Source organism: Aedes albopictus, chromosome 2 (assembly GCF_035046485.1).
Source record: "Aedes albopictus strain Foshan chromosome 2, AalbF5, whole genome shotgun sequence".
Lineage (NCBI taxonomy): Eukaryota > Metazoa > Arthropoda > Insecta > Diptera > Culicidae > Aedes > Aedes albopictus.
Genome location: NC_085137.1, coordinates 280,477,619 through 280,494,170, shown reverse-complemented (window position 1 = coordinate 280,494,170; position 16,552 = coordinate 280,477,619). Strand labels below are relative to the sequence as shown.

The 16,552-nt window shown below is 38.8% G+C and overlaps 1 protein-coding gene across 1 annotated transcript in view; it reads right to left on the bottom strand.

The window, feature by feature from the left end:
• The window catches only part of LOC109415105 (putative 1-phosphatidylinositol 3-phosphate 5-kinase), a 129,430-nt gene that overhangs the window by 76,512 nt on the left and 36,366 nt on the right, over positions 1-16,552 (bottom strand). The window contains exons 2-3 of the mRNA XM_029873130.2: positions 2,259-2,448; positions 1,542-2,189 (exon numbers count right to left, since the gene is read on the bottom strand). Coding sequence (XP_029728990.2) covers positions 1,542-2,189; positions 2,259-2,448 — 838 coding nt within the window. The remainder of the gene's footprint in view (positions 1-1,541; positions 2,190-2,258; positions 2,449-16,552) is intronic.

The following is a 16,552-nucleotide window of genomic DNA, read 5'->3' as shown; positions in this document are numbered from 1 at the left end:
TTTCCGGTAAATGGCATTCCGGGTATTGGTTTTCCGGGTAATGGTATAGAATCAAATCAATCATTTTACTTATGCCTGGTTTACATTGTTCAACTGAAACGAACTTTCCACTTGCTAACTTCTCAAATGCCTGGTTTAGACAGTGCAAGTGACTTGATTCAAGTCAATGGAAAATGCCTAATTGAATGCAAATTGAACGTGTAAACAGCACCATTCATCTCACATGAGCAACTCACTTGACTTGAACGAAAGTTGAACATGTTGAACTTTTTCGTTCAAGCCAAACGAAATCGTCTCACTTACCCCGTCTAAACCCGCGATTCATTTGAGCTGAATTCAAGTCATATGTCAGTGAGATGAACTCAATTCAGTTTGCTTACGCTCCGCACGAGTTGAACAATGTAAACACTTGCTTCAACTGAGATGCATTCAAGAGCATTCAAGTGAACACTCAAGTCATTTGCTCAGTCTAAACACATCATTCCATTGGATTGAACATCTTTGAGAAGTTAGCAAGTGAAATGTTCGTTTCAGTTGAACAATGTAAACCAGGCAAAAGATGTTCAATCCAATGGAATGATGTGGAGCAAATGACTTGAGAGTTCACTTGAATGCTCTTGAATGCATCTCAGTTGAAGCAAGTGTTTACATTATTCAACTCGTGCGGAGCGTAAGCAAACTGAATTGAATTCATCTCACTGACAGATGACTTGAATTCAGCTCACATGAATCGCGGGTTTAGACGGGGCAAGTGAGACGATTTCGTTTGACTTGAATGAAAAAGTTCAACATATTGTTCAACTTTCGTTCAAGTCAAGTGAGTTGCTCATGTGAGATGAATGGTGGTGTTTACACGTTCAATTCGCATTCAATGAGCCATTTTACGAGACGTTTCGGATCAGCTGATCGCTCATTTCATGAATGAAAATTTGAAAGGAGGTTGCGCCCAAGCCCGTGAGTGTTAATATCAATATCAACACTGTTGTCGTTTCGTAAAATAGACTATTGGGCATTTTCCATTGACTTGAATCAAGTCACTTGCATACTGTCTAAACCCGGCATTACGTATAATTCCATTGCTGTTGTTGATTTCAGAGAATTTATGGGCCCTTAAAGAAAACCAACTTGATTTTTAGTGGCCGATAGCTCCGAAAACAGATCTGTGGGTAATGCTTGTTTGTCTAAGACGAAGCCAAGGACGAAGCTAGATGGAATCCATATCCTAATTGTAAAGATTTTCATAGATTTCAATTATGGCTTTTTCACAACCATGTCGCTTATGTCAATCGTAAGTTTTAGATATGAAATGCGATCGCGTCAACTATGAAATCAATAAGTGAGCAATGAAACAGAAAAATCGTCCTTTCATAAGTTGTGACTTATTAAATTCCTAAGTACTTTTGCCTCAGTGTACGAATCGTATGGGAATTCAACGAGGTTAGATTTTTGCTGCAAGCCTCTATTGTGGCGAAATGCTGTTGTTTACGTGTATATGTGATGTAGAACAAATTAACTTACTAATAGCTGTTATATTTATTTACCTTGACTCTCATCTTCCTCGCCGCATGGTCGCATTAGGTGCACTGAACTGGATTTAAAGTCCACATCCAGCTCGTATGAACCAGATTGGGAAACATCGTCGTCCATCCATAGAAACTTGTAGATCATGCTTTCATCAAATTCGGCCAAAATGCTTATCTCTTCAGTTTCGGAATCGGCTGGATTTACCAAGGCAAAATTGACTGCAAGCGGAATGAGAAAGCCAGCTTCCGTCATTGCATTCAAAATAGCGATCGCTTGACGATTATTGGACGACTTTTGGTTGCTGATTAGAAATGCTATCAAATCCTGACCCCGATTTTGATTTGGAAGCACTTTGATCATCTCTTCGTATAATGCTCGCAGCGAATTTGACTGCTGGAGAATAGTTTTTCTATCCGCACTTGACATCGTTGGCGTCTGAGTTGATGCAAATCGTTCTTCTTGGTAACCAACGGAAATTTTACGACGTTGAACATTAACGAGACTAGGATCGCCATCGCTATGAGATGAGGCTGCGCCTGTCGATAGCTTGTTGGAAAGGTCTTCTTGCAACGCTCGAAGATCAGACTTTAGATCAGCAGCAATATTCGATGATTTTAAGTAAGATAGCACCACTTTTGAACAATATGTGCATACCTTCAGGTCTCCTGCAATGAAAATATTTTACCATATAAAAGATTTACACTGTGATCGAGTTTTATATGAAGAAAAAATACCTGTGCAGTTGATAATTTTACCAGGGACAACTTGGTTGCAACATTTTGTGCAAAATATTTGACCACATAAGCGACAATGATGCTTTCTGCGGAATGTAGAAAATTTTGCTGAACAATCGTAGCACTCAATTGATGTGGAGTCCGGCATCCATAGCTTTTGAAGGTCTGTGTGTTTGTAGTGTTTGTAATTCTGAAAACATAGTTGATCAAATAAGAAAGGCAATTTAATAAATGTATGTACATATTTGTATATTTTCATCAAGAAAACATTTTCAGGTTATATGTAACGCACAAGTCAGGATTCCATACGGTTTTGAAAATACAAGAATAAGAAAAAAATGCATTGCGTTGTGTGGTACCGAAATACTTCGTGGATTACATACTGGAATTTATCAAATTTACCTTGCCATTCTTATTCCAAATACTATTGGAAAAGTATTTGGAAAAGAGTATCTTTCCATTCGAAGGGCAGAGATCAGGACTAAAAAAGCTAACGGGATGAAAGTTACTATTATTTTGTTTCGGCAGTAAGATAGCTCCAAATCCAAAAGAGCTGGCATCACAATGCAATTGCGTTTTTGCTTTTGGATCATACCTACAGGGGATGGCCAAAATGTTTGGGATAGGCAACTTTTTTTTCTCTCACAAAAAAGTTCAACATGCTATAACTTTTCATAGAGTGCATCAAAAAATCTCAAATTTTGACTGTTTGTCAACCTATTATATATGCATCATTGGTACAAATTTGGGCTCGATTGATCAATATTTCGCAAAGTTAGAACCGTTCGGGTAAAACACTATTTTTTAGACTACTCATTTTTGAGCTGTCATATCTCGGAAACCAGTAAACCGAATTGAATGAAATTTTGAACGTACACTAACAATATGTAAATGCTTCACAAAATATTAAAACATAGGTACTTTTTAAACTTTGAAAAAAGTTACCATGGATCAACACTTTTTGGATTTTTCTCGAAAAAATGTAATATTTTTACATCAATGTCAATAAATTTTAGTGTTGATATCCAAAGATTTTCCACTTCTGTTCTCAAGTTATCTCTTACGAATTGTACGGTCATCTCATGCTCATGCTCTGTTCTCAAGTTATCTATAATCAGATATACTAGAGCCTATTTAGATTGAAGGAGGAACACATTTAATAATTTTTGGGTGGTATTGTAAATTTGACTTATTTTCCTCTATATGGGTAAAAATTTCAACCCGGTATAACTTAATTCGTCGTGAGAAAATATTACATTTTATAACGTCGTATTAAGTATCCATATATTGTTAATAAACGTTAAAAAATTCATTCAATTTGGTTCACTAGTTTCCGAGATATGACAGTTCAAAAATTAGTTGTCTAAAAAATAGTGTTTTACCCGAACGGTTCTAACTTAACGAAAAATTTATCAATCGAGCCCAAATTTGTACCAATGATGCACATATAATAAGTTGACAAACAGTCAAAATAAGAGATTTTTTGGTGCACTCTATTAAAAGTTACAACATGTTGTATTTTTTTGTGGGAGAAAAAAAGTAGCCTATCCCAAACATTTTGACCATCCCCTGTATAATGCCAAAATAGGCGCTAATATTAGTTTTTCTCTTAAGGCGAAACTGGAAGGATTTTCTCATATTCTCGGTTTTTGATTTTTTATCAAATAACGAAGTGTAATGCTGTGTCTTATTTTACAACACTCGGCGGTGATATCGATTAAGAACGACGTTATGCGTTGAGGTCCGAAGACCAAATTGAACTGATTTATTCGGCCTGGGAAGACCCCTTTTATAGGGCCAGCCAGACTGCCAAAAGTATATCATACAATGTGTTTACATAGAACCTTATGGAAGTTTCCTGGAGTGATTTATGCTTAGGTCAGCGGACGACGCGTCGTCGTCGTCTCGATCGAACCGTCGTATGCTCATATCGATTTGGCGAGCGATACATTGTTGTAATTAATTTGCAAACGTAAGCGTTGGGATACGAACGATAGCACGTTCGTCGCGTATGTAGAATTGGCTCGTTTTGCACTACACCTTTCCCCTTTTTCAGAAGAATGGCGTAGCTATTCTGATCAAGCTTAAAGAATCTTTTACAATATATTTTGTTACATTTTTATGATTCGGTTTTTATGTACTTGTATTTCTTTTTTGTTGGAAATATCGATTATTTTACAATGTATATTGTCAACTTCTTTAATTTTGAATGGACCTATAAAATGTGGCTCAAGCTTTTTCCTATTTTCGTTTGATAAATACACCAAATCTCCTACAGAAACATCTATTGGATTTAAGTTATTATTCAAATTTTGTGTTCGTTTGATTTTTTGTTCTATTAAAATTTTCCTAGCTATTTCGCTTGATTTTTGCAGTTTGAATTTTAACTCTGTGTAGTATTCGTCCAAATTATATATCGGTTCTGGTGTAACTTTTTGCATATCCTGAGGAAGTTTGGCTTTTCTACCGAATACAAGTTCAAAAGGTGTATATTCGGTATCGGTGTGAGCAGTAGTGTTATAGGTAAATTCATAAAATTTAGTCCACTCATCCCAATCATTGTGGTGTACGTTGGAAAAATTTCGTAGGTATTCGTTTAAACACCTATGATTTCTTTCTAGTGCTCCAATGGATTGTGGATGGTAAGCAGTTGAGAATGTTTGTTTAAAATTAAGTATTTTACTAATCTGCTTAAGTACTTCGTTCTTGAACTCTGTACCTTGGTCAGATTTTAACTCTAAAAATGATCCATAGATAAGTATAAAATTCTGCACCAAAGCTTTCGCAATGGTATCAGCTTCCTTATTTTCTAATGGTATAATTACAACATATTTGGTTAAATCGTCTTGCAATGTTATGCAATAACGATTGTTTTTCGCAGTTCTTGGTAACGGACCTACTGTGTCAATCGAGATAATATCGAATGGTTTACAAGGTGTAGTTGTTACCAAAGATTCTTCTTTTGTCCGTTTTGTTACTTTGTTCATTTTACAAAGTTTGCAGGCCTTTACAAACTTCGTAATCGAACTTCTCATGCCTTTCCAAAAGTAAAGGTCTCTGAGTTTGAGATAAAGCCGGTTTTGTCCAATATGACCACCTGTTGGAGTCATATGGAAGTCATGTAGGATGTTATTGATCTCTTCAGAATTCGTCAATTCTTTCGGAGGGCGATATAGTATTAGTTCGAATTTACGGATGACGTCTAGAGCGATCCGTTTAAAATCTTGTAGTGGTATATGTTTTAAAATATCTTCTTGTGTCGACATTGCAATTTTTCTATTTTCCAATATTTTATTCATCTCTGAAAGAGCAAACTCTAGCGTCTGACTTTCATTTTCGTGAATAATATCTCTTTCAAGCGTTATTAAAGTTTTGCGCATATTTTCATTCATTAATTTTATAATAATCATTCCATTTTGCATGCATATTTTCATTTTATTCAATTTTTTAATGTCTGCCGGCGATTCTGTTTCATAGACAAGAAGGTGATCAAGCTTCTTTTTTTGTGAAACAGTTTTTGTTTTGTCAATTTTGTGTTGATTTTTGGTCATAGATCTAGTATGGACCATGAGAATTGATTTTGATTTAATATCATCTGAAGTTATAATTCTGGATAATGCATCTGCACCAACATTATTACTTCCTTTGATATATTGTATTTCGAAGTCATAATCTTCAAGATCTAAACGCATCTGGGTTAACTTTTTGGTAGGTTCTTTCATACCAAAGAGATACACCAGAGGGCGATGATCTGTTCTGATCATGAATCTTCTTCCATACAGATATGGTTTGAAATGATCGATGGCCCAGTGTATGGCAATCATTTCTTGTATTATTGTATGTTTTTTCGTGTCTGCATTGCTAAATGCTTTACTGGCATAAGCAATGGGTAAGTCATTTCCGTCAAAATTTTGTGACAACACCGCACCGCATCCAATGTTCGAAGCATCCGTTGTCAATACGAATTGTTTTGTAAAATCAGGATATTTAAGAATTGGTGGGTTTAATAATTTTTCCTTAAGAGCTTCAAAAGCTGCCTGACAATCATTTGACCACGTAAACTTTATATCCTTCTTTAATAAATTGTTTAACGGCCTAGCAAGTTGCGCAAAATTTGGCACAAACTTCCTATAATAATTACAAAAGGCCACAAACCTACGAACGTCATCTGCGTTAGTTGGTTTGGGATATTTTTTTATTACATCAAATTTTGAATTATCTGGGAGAATTCCATTATCTGAAATTTTATGGCCTAAGTAAGTTACTTCTGCCTTAAAAAATTGACATTTTTCGGGATTGAGTTTCAAATTATACTGTCTCAATCTTTCAAAAACTCGCTTTAAATTGTTAAGATGATGATTTATAGAGCATCCTATGACAACTATATCATCAATGTATACGAATGCACATTCAGGTGTTAAACCTGCCATGGCAATCGTCATCATGCGCTGGAAACTATTTGGGCTTATATTGAGTCCAAATGGTAAGCGCGTAAAAGCATAATGCCCAGAGGGTGTTGAAAATGCCGTATATTTTCTGGAATCAAAATTTAGAGGAATTTGATGAAATCCTGCCATCAAATCCAGAGTGCTGAAGTATTTAGCTCTACCTAGTTGATCCAAAATAGTATCGATTCTAGGTAGGGGAAATCTGTCAGCCAAAATTTTTTTATTCAGCTGTCTGAAATCGACAACTAGTCTCCATTTTTTCTCACTGCTGCTCGACTTTTTGGGTACCAACAGAATTGGTGAATTGTAAGCCGAGACTGAGTGTTCAATCACATCATTTTTCAACAAATTTTGGACTTGAGATTCAATCTCCTCATTGTGCGCGTGTATATTCCTATAATTTGGGATGTATACAGGCACGTTATCTGAAAGTTCTATATTTTGTGAATAGAAGTTGTTAGTAGTGAGGTTATCTTCTCCTAACGCAAAAATATCATTGTATTCGTGAATTAAATTTTCAAAAGGTTCCTTGGCTGATGCTGGTAGTTCTGAAACATTAATTTTTGATCTTATTTGATCAGTTCGGTCGGAAATATTACCGTTTTTATTGACATTTGCTACGATAAAATTCTTCAGAGGTTTCATCATAGGCTTAAAATCTTTTATAAGTACTGCTTTATCAGTAGTATTTATAAATTTAACGTATTTTGTTGATGGTGACGTCAATGTATTGCCACAGAAAATCCCTGGTTGGATTTCTTCGGCACACACTAACATATCTTCATTCAAATTTAAATCATTTATTTTTCTTACAACTTCGCAACGTTCAGGAAGTATGAATCCTCCATTGAAGTTGTCTTCAATGGGAATGTTAACTTCCTCATTATTGCATCGAATGTTCAAAATCCAGGATTCATAATCAATACTGCATTTAAATGCAGTTAAAAAGTCTCGTCCCAATATCCCATCAGTAAATATTGGAAAATTTTCTTCAACTATTTGGAACTCATGTTCCAATGTAATGGTATTTTGGAATGTTAGTTGTGTCACAGCTGATGCAACAGTTTCAATTTTATTTTCTGATATTCCAGAGATCATACATCTTCGATCTCGATTTATCAGTTGATCATGCAATATATTATTTAATTTGAATATAGAAACGTCAGCACCTGAATCGACCATAAAGGTACATGTAGAATTTGATATTCCAATATGTGCCTTTATGAAATTTGATGCTGATGGGTTTATTGTGAAAAGCGTTGAATTTGGCCTAAAAAATTTTGTGGCTGTTGAGTGTTTTGATGTTGCGTTGTTGGTTGTGGAGCGTTTGTTGCTTGTTGGGGTAACTGAGGTGTCTGACCACTTTCACTGTTCGTATAATAAATACGGGACTGAGAATGTCCTCTATATGGTCTTCTACCACGTGAAGAATAGAAATTTGCACTATGTCCTCGGTTTTGATATCGGCCTTGGAAATTTCCACGAGAATTGCCTCTGAAATTTCCACGATAGTTACCTCTGTTTCCTCTATAGTGGCCTCTGTCGAAAAAACTTCTATCTCCTCTGATGTGTCCACGATGTACTTGACCTCGTTGGACAAACATCAGTTGAGAGTGGTTGGCATTAGAAGAACTTTTCTCATTTTCTACAGTTTTCTCGATGGCCGCAGACAAGGTTTTAAATTCTGCTGCCTTTAATAAGATTTTTGTTTCTGGGTTTTTCACTCCTGTGTAAAGAGCTTTTACCCCTTGTTTAATTGCCATTTTTTGGGCTGTATCAACTGGTATTTTCTCAGCAATGTATGCTCTTTCGAGCTGCTGAGTGAGTTTCTCGACGCTATCTGTAAATTTGTTAATGTCTCCTATTTGTTTCAAATCTTGAAGCTTTGCAACAAAAACATCAGGTGATGTTTTTGATGTACATTTTGCTTCTAATTCATTGATTATCTCATCGAAATTTCGTGGATTTTCACCTACTGCTGCTCTTGCTTTTCCAGATAGTTTCGATAGTACTACCTGTACGGCTGCAACGGTATTATCATTAGTCAGAATTGTCTTTCCTGCTTTAAGAGCAGAGATAAAGCTTGATAAATTATCATTTGATCCATCGTATGATGGAATCAAAGATGAGATTGTTTTGATTGTTTCAATAATATTAGCCATTTCTTCCTCCTGATATTCTTCTTCTAACTCTTCTTTTTCCCCTTCTACTCTGTCTTCTTCTTCTACTTCTTCTTCTTCTTCTTTTTCGATTGTTCCTGCTTCTTCTACTTTACTTTCTTCTACCCCTGATTCTAGTGCTGTCCGTGAAATTCCTAATTGTTCGTTCTCGTTTAGTAATGTCAATGATTGGTTGATTTTTCCACAAATTTCTGTACCCTTTTTTATAACTGCCTCATTTTGCAGATCTTTATTAGTTTTTAGAATGTTTTTAAGCCTTTTCTTCAAATCACTTAAATATTTCACCTTTTGTAGTCGCGTTTCCTCTGAAAATCGGTTGTACTTTTTCAAACTTTCCAAATATTTATTAGAAATTTCATTTATTTGGAAAAATTCGTCCATTGAAATTAATTAAAATCTTCTATGAGGTAAATTGAAGGAGGTTTCCATGTTTAATTTTACCTTATCTTGAAGTCGGAGCAGGATCAGGTGACACCCAGCTGGCACGGCCCCTATTGTCGCTAGGTCGTTGGTATCTTATTTTTGTTGCTCGAGGTTTAATGCTTGCCTTCAGTTGCATAGCCAGCATTTTAACCTCATCCACTGGTATTTTTACGCGTGCGCCCCACTGGCGCATGTTTTCGTCTGAACGGTTGACGTTTAGTGGTATATATTCAATACCATCTTTTTTCACTTTTTGTCCAGTAGATTTTTGTGTGGTTTTTACTTTTTCAATTACACTTTTTAGTTTTTGTTCACTTGTCGGTGCACCTTTTACTTGTTGTTCATTTCTTGGTCCGAATTTTCTTACGAGTTCTTCTCTTTTTCGGCTTACTTCTTCTAATATTAGGCCATGGTAAGCCTGCACATTTGAGGTACGATTTTTCTTCATTTCACTTTTGTTGGGAACCACTGAGCTGATCAGCAGTCTCTCCCAATACTGCTCGCTCACCGAAGGCAAAGAGTCTGCCTTTCGGTTGATGCACAAAGCAGTCAATTAGAATTAGAAGTTTTGTAACCGCCGTGTTGTAAACGTGTCGCGTCTTTGTAATCTTTATAATGTAGTATTTTAAGTGTAAATAAAGTCTACGTTTTAATGTGTTCTTGTTTACTCCTGGGAGTTTAAATACACGACGATGTGTCACGGCCACCCCAAACTCCAGGACGTAACAGTGGCGACGAGTTACCCGGGCGTGCAGTGAGAAATCGCGACGCGTTTCTGTTTCTTCGCGGAGGAGAAGATGGACGGCACAATGGATTACGCGCCAAAGAGTGGAACAGCCCCCGTGCATCCAGCGTCAGCCGCGGGATACTATCTGCAACCGCAGCATGCAGATCATCGGCTACACTCTCCGGTTCCAGGATCAGGCCACTGGAACCAGAATCCATCATCTTCTCTACTTCATCCGTCCGCGAGCGCACAGCCTCACCAGCACCAACAGTTCCATCAACACCAATTCAACCCCGCCATGGTGATGGAACCACACAATCACTCGCAGAATAATGCGCCAACAGTGATTTCGCGCGGATTCGACGGGCTAAATACTTCTCCGACAGCCTATCCGCAGCCAGTGGTACAGCAAGTGCCCACTGTGTCAACGACGACGACCTCGCAGAACCAAATCCCTTGGCTGCATCACATGGAGCAGTATTTGCAGCTAAGAAGTGAAGCGAATAAGCGGTTCTATAGCGACATGCAGCAGCTGCTAGAGCTCCAACATTTCCATTACGTAGAGCGAATGAAATTATTGGAGCAAATCATATGGAATCTCGCTCACCAAACTTCGCAACAATCAACGATTGCTCCGCCGTCGCCCATCGAGTTGCATCACCTAGAGATTCCAAATGCCGTACTCCCGAATCCAGCACAAGTGCAAAATTCAGTTGATTCCACGACGGTATTCATTAATCAACCGCAGCACTTAATGAGTCGGCCGTCCGTTCCCGTGCACTCGGACTTACAGCAGCAGCAGCAAGGCGAAACACAACATGCTATTGTTCACTCGATCGCCGTTCCTGCATCACCCGGCGGCATCAGTGAAAATAGCGCCGAAAGCAAACAGCAGCATGAGCATTCGGCAGCGGTTCCCAAGACATCCAGTGTCGGTTCAATCGAGTCGGTGATTAAAATTAATTATTTTCAACCGGCCCCCACTGGAAGTTTCGATGCTGATAAACTGGAACGCCTGAAGTATATACAGCACCTACTGGACCGAAATGGACGCCGTATGGATGCCCCGAGAAGACGGTCTTTTGTATTCAGCGACGTTTTCAAATGGATGGTCAACCAGGGTCTGATCGATGGACGTCCGATGTTGTCCGTTTCATCGTTTCCCGATATCGTGATTATCGACCATGCAATCAACGCTGCCATGCAACCATCATCGCTCTTCGTGAACAAGAAGACCGTCGCTATGGTTAACTACGTCAACCAAATAAAAGGGGGAGATGTTGGGAACCACTGAGCTGATCAGCAGTCTCTCCCAATACTGCTCGCTCACCGAAGGCAAAGAGTCTGCCTTTCGGTTGATGCACAAAGCAGTCAATTAGAATTAGAAGTTTTGTAACCGCCGTGTTGTAAACGTGTCGCGTCTTTGTAATCTTTATAATGTAGTATTTTAAGTGTAAATAAAGTCTACGTTTTAATGTGTTCTTGTTTACTCCTGGGAGTTTAAATACACGACGATGTGTCACGGCCACCCCAAACTCCAGGACGTAACAACTTTATTTTTCTTTGTCAATGTTTTAAACTTTGCTTAATGTTTCTGAGGATTTGCATCCTTTTTCGAAAGCTCTGCGCCTGACGTGTTTTGCGTGCCATTTGTAGGCAGTCACAGATAGTTGTATAATATTAAGAGCAAGAAGGATCCACAATTTTATGGCATGTTCTTCATGCAGGATACTGTGATCTTCTAGCTGGTTCACTATATTCACTTGTGGGTCGCCGCTGATTGATGTTGTTTTGGACTGTTGTTTTCCCATCACGAGTTACGCAATCACTTTGAAAATTTCAGCAAGCGTTCCTTAACGAATCACACAGTCACAGAATTTTCCTCGGAGAAGGTTCGGCCACTTGGCACGGTCAGCCATGTAATGCTGTGTCTTATTTTACAACACTCGGCGGTGATATCGATTAAGAACGACGTTATGCGTTGAGGTCCGAAGACCAAATTGAACTGATTTATTCGGCCTGGGAAGACCCCTTTTATAGGGCCAGCCAGACTGCCAAAAGTATATCATACAATGTGTTTACATAGAACCTTATGGAAGTTTCCTGGAGTGATTTATGCTTAGGTCAGCGGACGACGCGTCGTCGTCGTCTCGATCGAACCGTCGTATGCTCATATCGATTTGGCGAGCGATACATTGTTGTAATTAATTTGCAAACGTAAGCGTTGGGATACGAACGATAGCACGTTCGTCGCGTATGTAGAATTGGCTCGTTTTGCACTACAATATTTTCAAAATCGATTTTCGTGCACATGTAGAGTATAGATCAAGGTATCTTCTGAATTTTTTTGAGGTGGAAAATGTTTTCCATTTTTGCAGAAACCATTTTTATGTGAAATTTTGTTCAAAAATGGTTTCTGCAAAAACGAAAAACATTTTCCACTACAAAAAAAAATTCAGAAGATACCTTGATACCTGAAGATACCCATACTCTACATGTGCACGAAGACCGATTTTGAAAATATTGCTTTGTTATTTAATAAAAAATCAAATACCAAAAAGTGGGGAAATGCTTCCAGTTTCGCCTTAATTGGGTTCTTTAGGGGCATCCGGACTATTTCAAAATCGGATTTGCCGCCCTACAATGAATCAAATGCTTTGGCTGTTTTCCAACTCGTCGCATCGACAAATGTTGCGCTAGCTTCTATGCGCGAAAAATCGCTAAAAGTAAATCGCAAAAATATTGTATGGCGAATAGCATCTATTTCTCGAAGTGGAACACATTATTCGAAAAAATATTTGGTAGCGGTTGTGCACAATGATGACCGGTTTGGTGCCTACCAAATATGTTTTCGGTAAAAGCAAAGCTCTTCATTTCAAGAAAATCAAATATAGGGGAACTTACGTATTTTCGGCAGTTTTGTTCTCTTCGTCATGGGTTTTTTTTTAAACCTGTTGATCTCAAAATTTGCCTCAAATCCTTCCCAACCAAGCTGAGTTATGTGCCCAAATTTCAGACAATTTTGCCCACAAAAACCCACCTTGACGAAGAGAACAAACCTGCCGATAATACCCTTTGTCACCCTAGATGCTTTTCGCCATACATAATAAAATGATTTTACTCCTGCTGATCATCATTGAACGCACTCCCTGCGGGTATTAGTATTAGTCGAAATCCAAAATTCCAAAGCTTAGTTTCCTGCTCCCAAGTAGAGCGCTCAAGTAAAATTCCTCCCTTTTCCATAAGTAATTTTGACATTTGTTCAACTGACAGCATTTTAACGAACACTCAGCCAAATAACTTTAAGATTTCCATAAGGCCCAACTTATGAAACGGCCTTTAAATAATTCATAATGATTCGGATGAATTTCATAAGGTCACTCTATGACGTAAAATCGTCTCACAGCTTGGCTTTTATACACGTTTAGCAACTTGGTATTCTCAAGCGTCGATAGCCGTGTGGATAAAACACGGGCTCGGTGATCCCGACGTTCATGGATCGAATCCAGTCTGCTTCATTTTAGGATTTTTTTGTTCTTTTCATAAGTCTATCTTATGCAATTTGTCATAGCAAGCACGATCAATTTTCATAAGGCATTCTTATGCCATCCATAAGAATTAGTTATAGCAAATTTTCATAAGGTATTTTGATGAATTTAGCTAGTTTTTTTCGCTGAGTGAAACGATGCTGTAAGAAGGATGTGAAAGAAAAGGACACCAGGTTGTTTACGATTTGGACTTGAAGAAATTTCGTTCGTCCTCAGGAAATGTTATTGAAATTGAAATGTACTTTTTCGCGCGCGTGTGGGGAAAATGATTTAATTTATAACTTTTGGGTGGGCTTCTGGGGAAAATCCAGACTACGGATTCGCACTACGGTGGGAGGAATTCTGCTGGGTCTCTGACTTCATGGAGTTCTTGTAGAAATACTGGGACAAAGCTTCACAGGGTATTGAATGAAGATCCACGAAGGATTCTTAGTGATGAATCTTCTGGCATTCCGTACGAAGGTTTTTATTTGAGATTTCGCACAAAAATCTCTTGAAATTCTTCCAGGTGCTCCACCAGGAGTTCGCCGGGGATTGTCTTAAAATGTCTCTGGGATTTTCATTTCCCTCCATGAGGGATTTCTGTAGTATTTTTTTTTTCGGGGTTCACTCAGATACAGTAGACGTTCGATAAGTGCAACATGTTTACGTTTCAGTTACCGAATGAAATTCGCTAACTGCAACGACTGACAGCCGTCAAACAGTTGTCAATTGCTGTTGGACGCAGCCAGAATGCATTCAAAAACATCGCAATGCAGCTGAAAAACATCGCAACTCTGTTGACGTTTGATTTTTGACAGAAAGCGGTGCGATAACTGCAAAATTGTTGCACTTAGAGGACTTGCAGTTAAAAAGCATTGCAGTGCAGTTAAACCGTTTGCCCCGAGCGAACGTCTACTGTATTTATTCAGAGATTCCCGCAGAAATTCCTTCCGGGATCATTCCAAGAGTTCCTTCTAGGACTTCTACAGGAATGCATTGATTTCTCCAATAATTTCTCCAAAGATTCCTCCAGGAATTCCTCTGGAGATTCCTACTCCTCCGGACATTTCTCCAGAAATTCCTCCTGAGATTTCTCCAATAATTCCTTCAAAGATTCCTGCAGAAATTTCTCTGGAGATTCCTGCAGGAACTCCTCCGGAGATTTTTTTTGGAAATTCCTCGGGAAGAACCTTCCGAAGATTGCTCCAAAAGATCATACTAAAAATCCTCCGGAGGTTTCTTCGAAGATTCCTCCAGAAATTCCTCCCGGAATTCCTGCGAAGATTCCTCCAGAAATTTCTCCGATGAATTTATCCGAGGATTCCTCCAGGAATTCCTCCGAAAATTTTTCCCGGATTATCTCCACCATTTTTTTCGGGAATTCCTCTGAGGATTCCTCCAGGAATTTTTTTGGGGATTCCTCCGGATTATTTTTGCTGATTTTTCTAGGAACTCTTCCAAAGTTTCCTCCAGGTACTCCTCCGAAGATTTCTCCAGGAATTCCACCGGAGATCCCTCCTAAAAATATTCCGGAGATCCCTCATTCAACTCATCCGGAGATTCCTCCAGAAATACCTCCTTGAAATTTCTCCAATAATTTTTCTAAAGATTCCTCGAGAAATTCCTCCAGAAATTCCTCCCAGAATTCCTCCAGAAATTCCTCTCAGAATTCCTCCAGAAATTCCTACCGGAGTCCCTCCAGAAATTCCTCCCGGAATTCCTCCGGAGATTTCTCCAGGAATTCCCCCAAAGATTCCTCCAGGAATTCCCCCAAAGATTCCTGCAGTGATTTCTGGAGGAATCTCGAGAGAAATTCCTGGAGGAATCTCCGGAGAAATTCCAGGAGGAATCTCCAGTGGAATTCCTGGAGAAATCTCCGGAGGAACTATTGGAGGAATCTCTGGAGGAATTATTGGAAAAATCTTAGAAGGAATTTTTGGAGATTTGCTCCAGAAGATCCTCTGGTGATTGCTCAAGAAATTGCTTCGGGGATTTCTCCCATAAATTTCTCCAGGAATCCATCCGGGGAAGTCCTGCAGGAATTCTGGAAGAAATGCAGCAGAATTTCAGAGGAACTCCTGGAGAATTTCCCGATGAAGTCGTGGTGGAATTATTGGTGCACTTCTGGTGGAGTTACCGAGGTAATTTTAGATGAGTTCCTGGGAAACTCCTGGGGGAATTTCCTGGAAACTCTCTGACTGTTCTGTTTCCGAAGCGCTGGTGCCCTTGGTCAATCTTGATGTTGATCATCCCGCTTTAGAAATAGCGATTAATATCTCTGTTCCCATTCTCTACGAAAATATTGAAGATGCGCTGGCTCTGGACTTCTCCAGAGCGGATTTTGATTCCATAACGCAAGCACTCACGCAAGTTGACTGGAATTTTCTCGACACGTGTTCTTGTGTTAATGAGGCTGTTGACGAATTTACTCATACAATGAGTCAGATAATTGCAGATCATGTTCTTCAACGACGTCCAACTCCCAAGCCAGTATGGGGTAATTGACATTTGCGAAAGTTGAAACGGTTAAGGTCCAAAGCACTTAGGAAATATAGTGTAAATAAGAATGCATTCACCAAACGCGCCTTTGCCCTGGCAAGCAATGATTATCGCAGCTACAATCGTTATCTCTACAAACGCTACACAAGACGCATGCAGTATATGCTTCATCGTAATCCTAAGGCATTCTGGTCGTTCGTGAAAACCAAGAAAAATGAGGAAGGCCTTCCTGCCGAAATTTTCCTGGGTGAAAGACGTGCTCATTCTGCACTCGACAAGAGCAACTTGCTGGCAGACCGCTTTAAGCAAGTATTCAACGACACCACCGCCACTACTGATCAAGTTGATCTGGCACTCAGCAATACACCAAGCAATGTCTTCGCGTTCAACGTCTTCACTATTACTCCAGAGATGGTTGATTTGGCTATCAACAAGTTGAAGCATTCTAATGTTGGAGGACCAGATAATATCCCACCATGTATCCTGA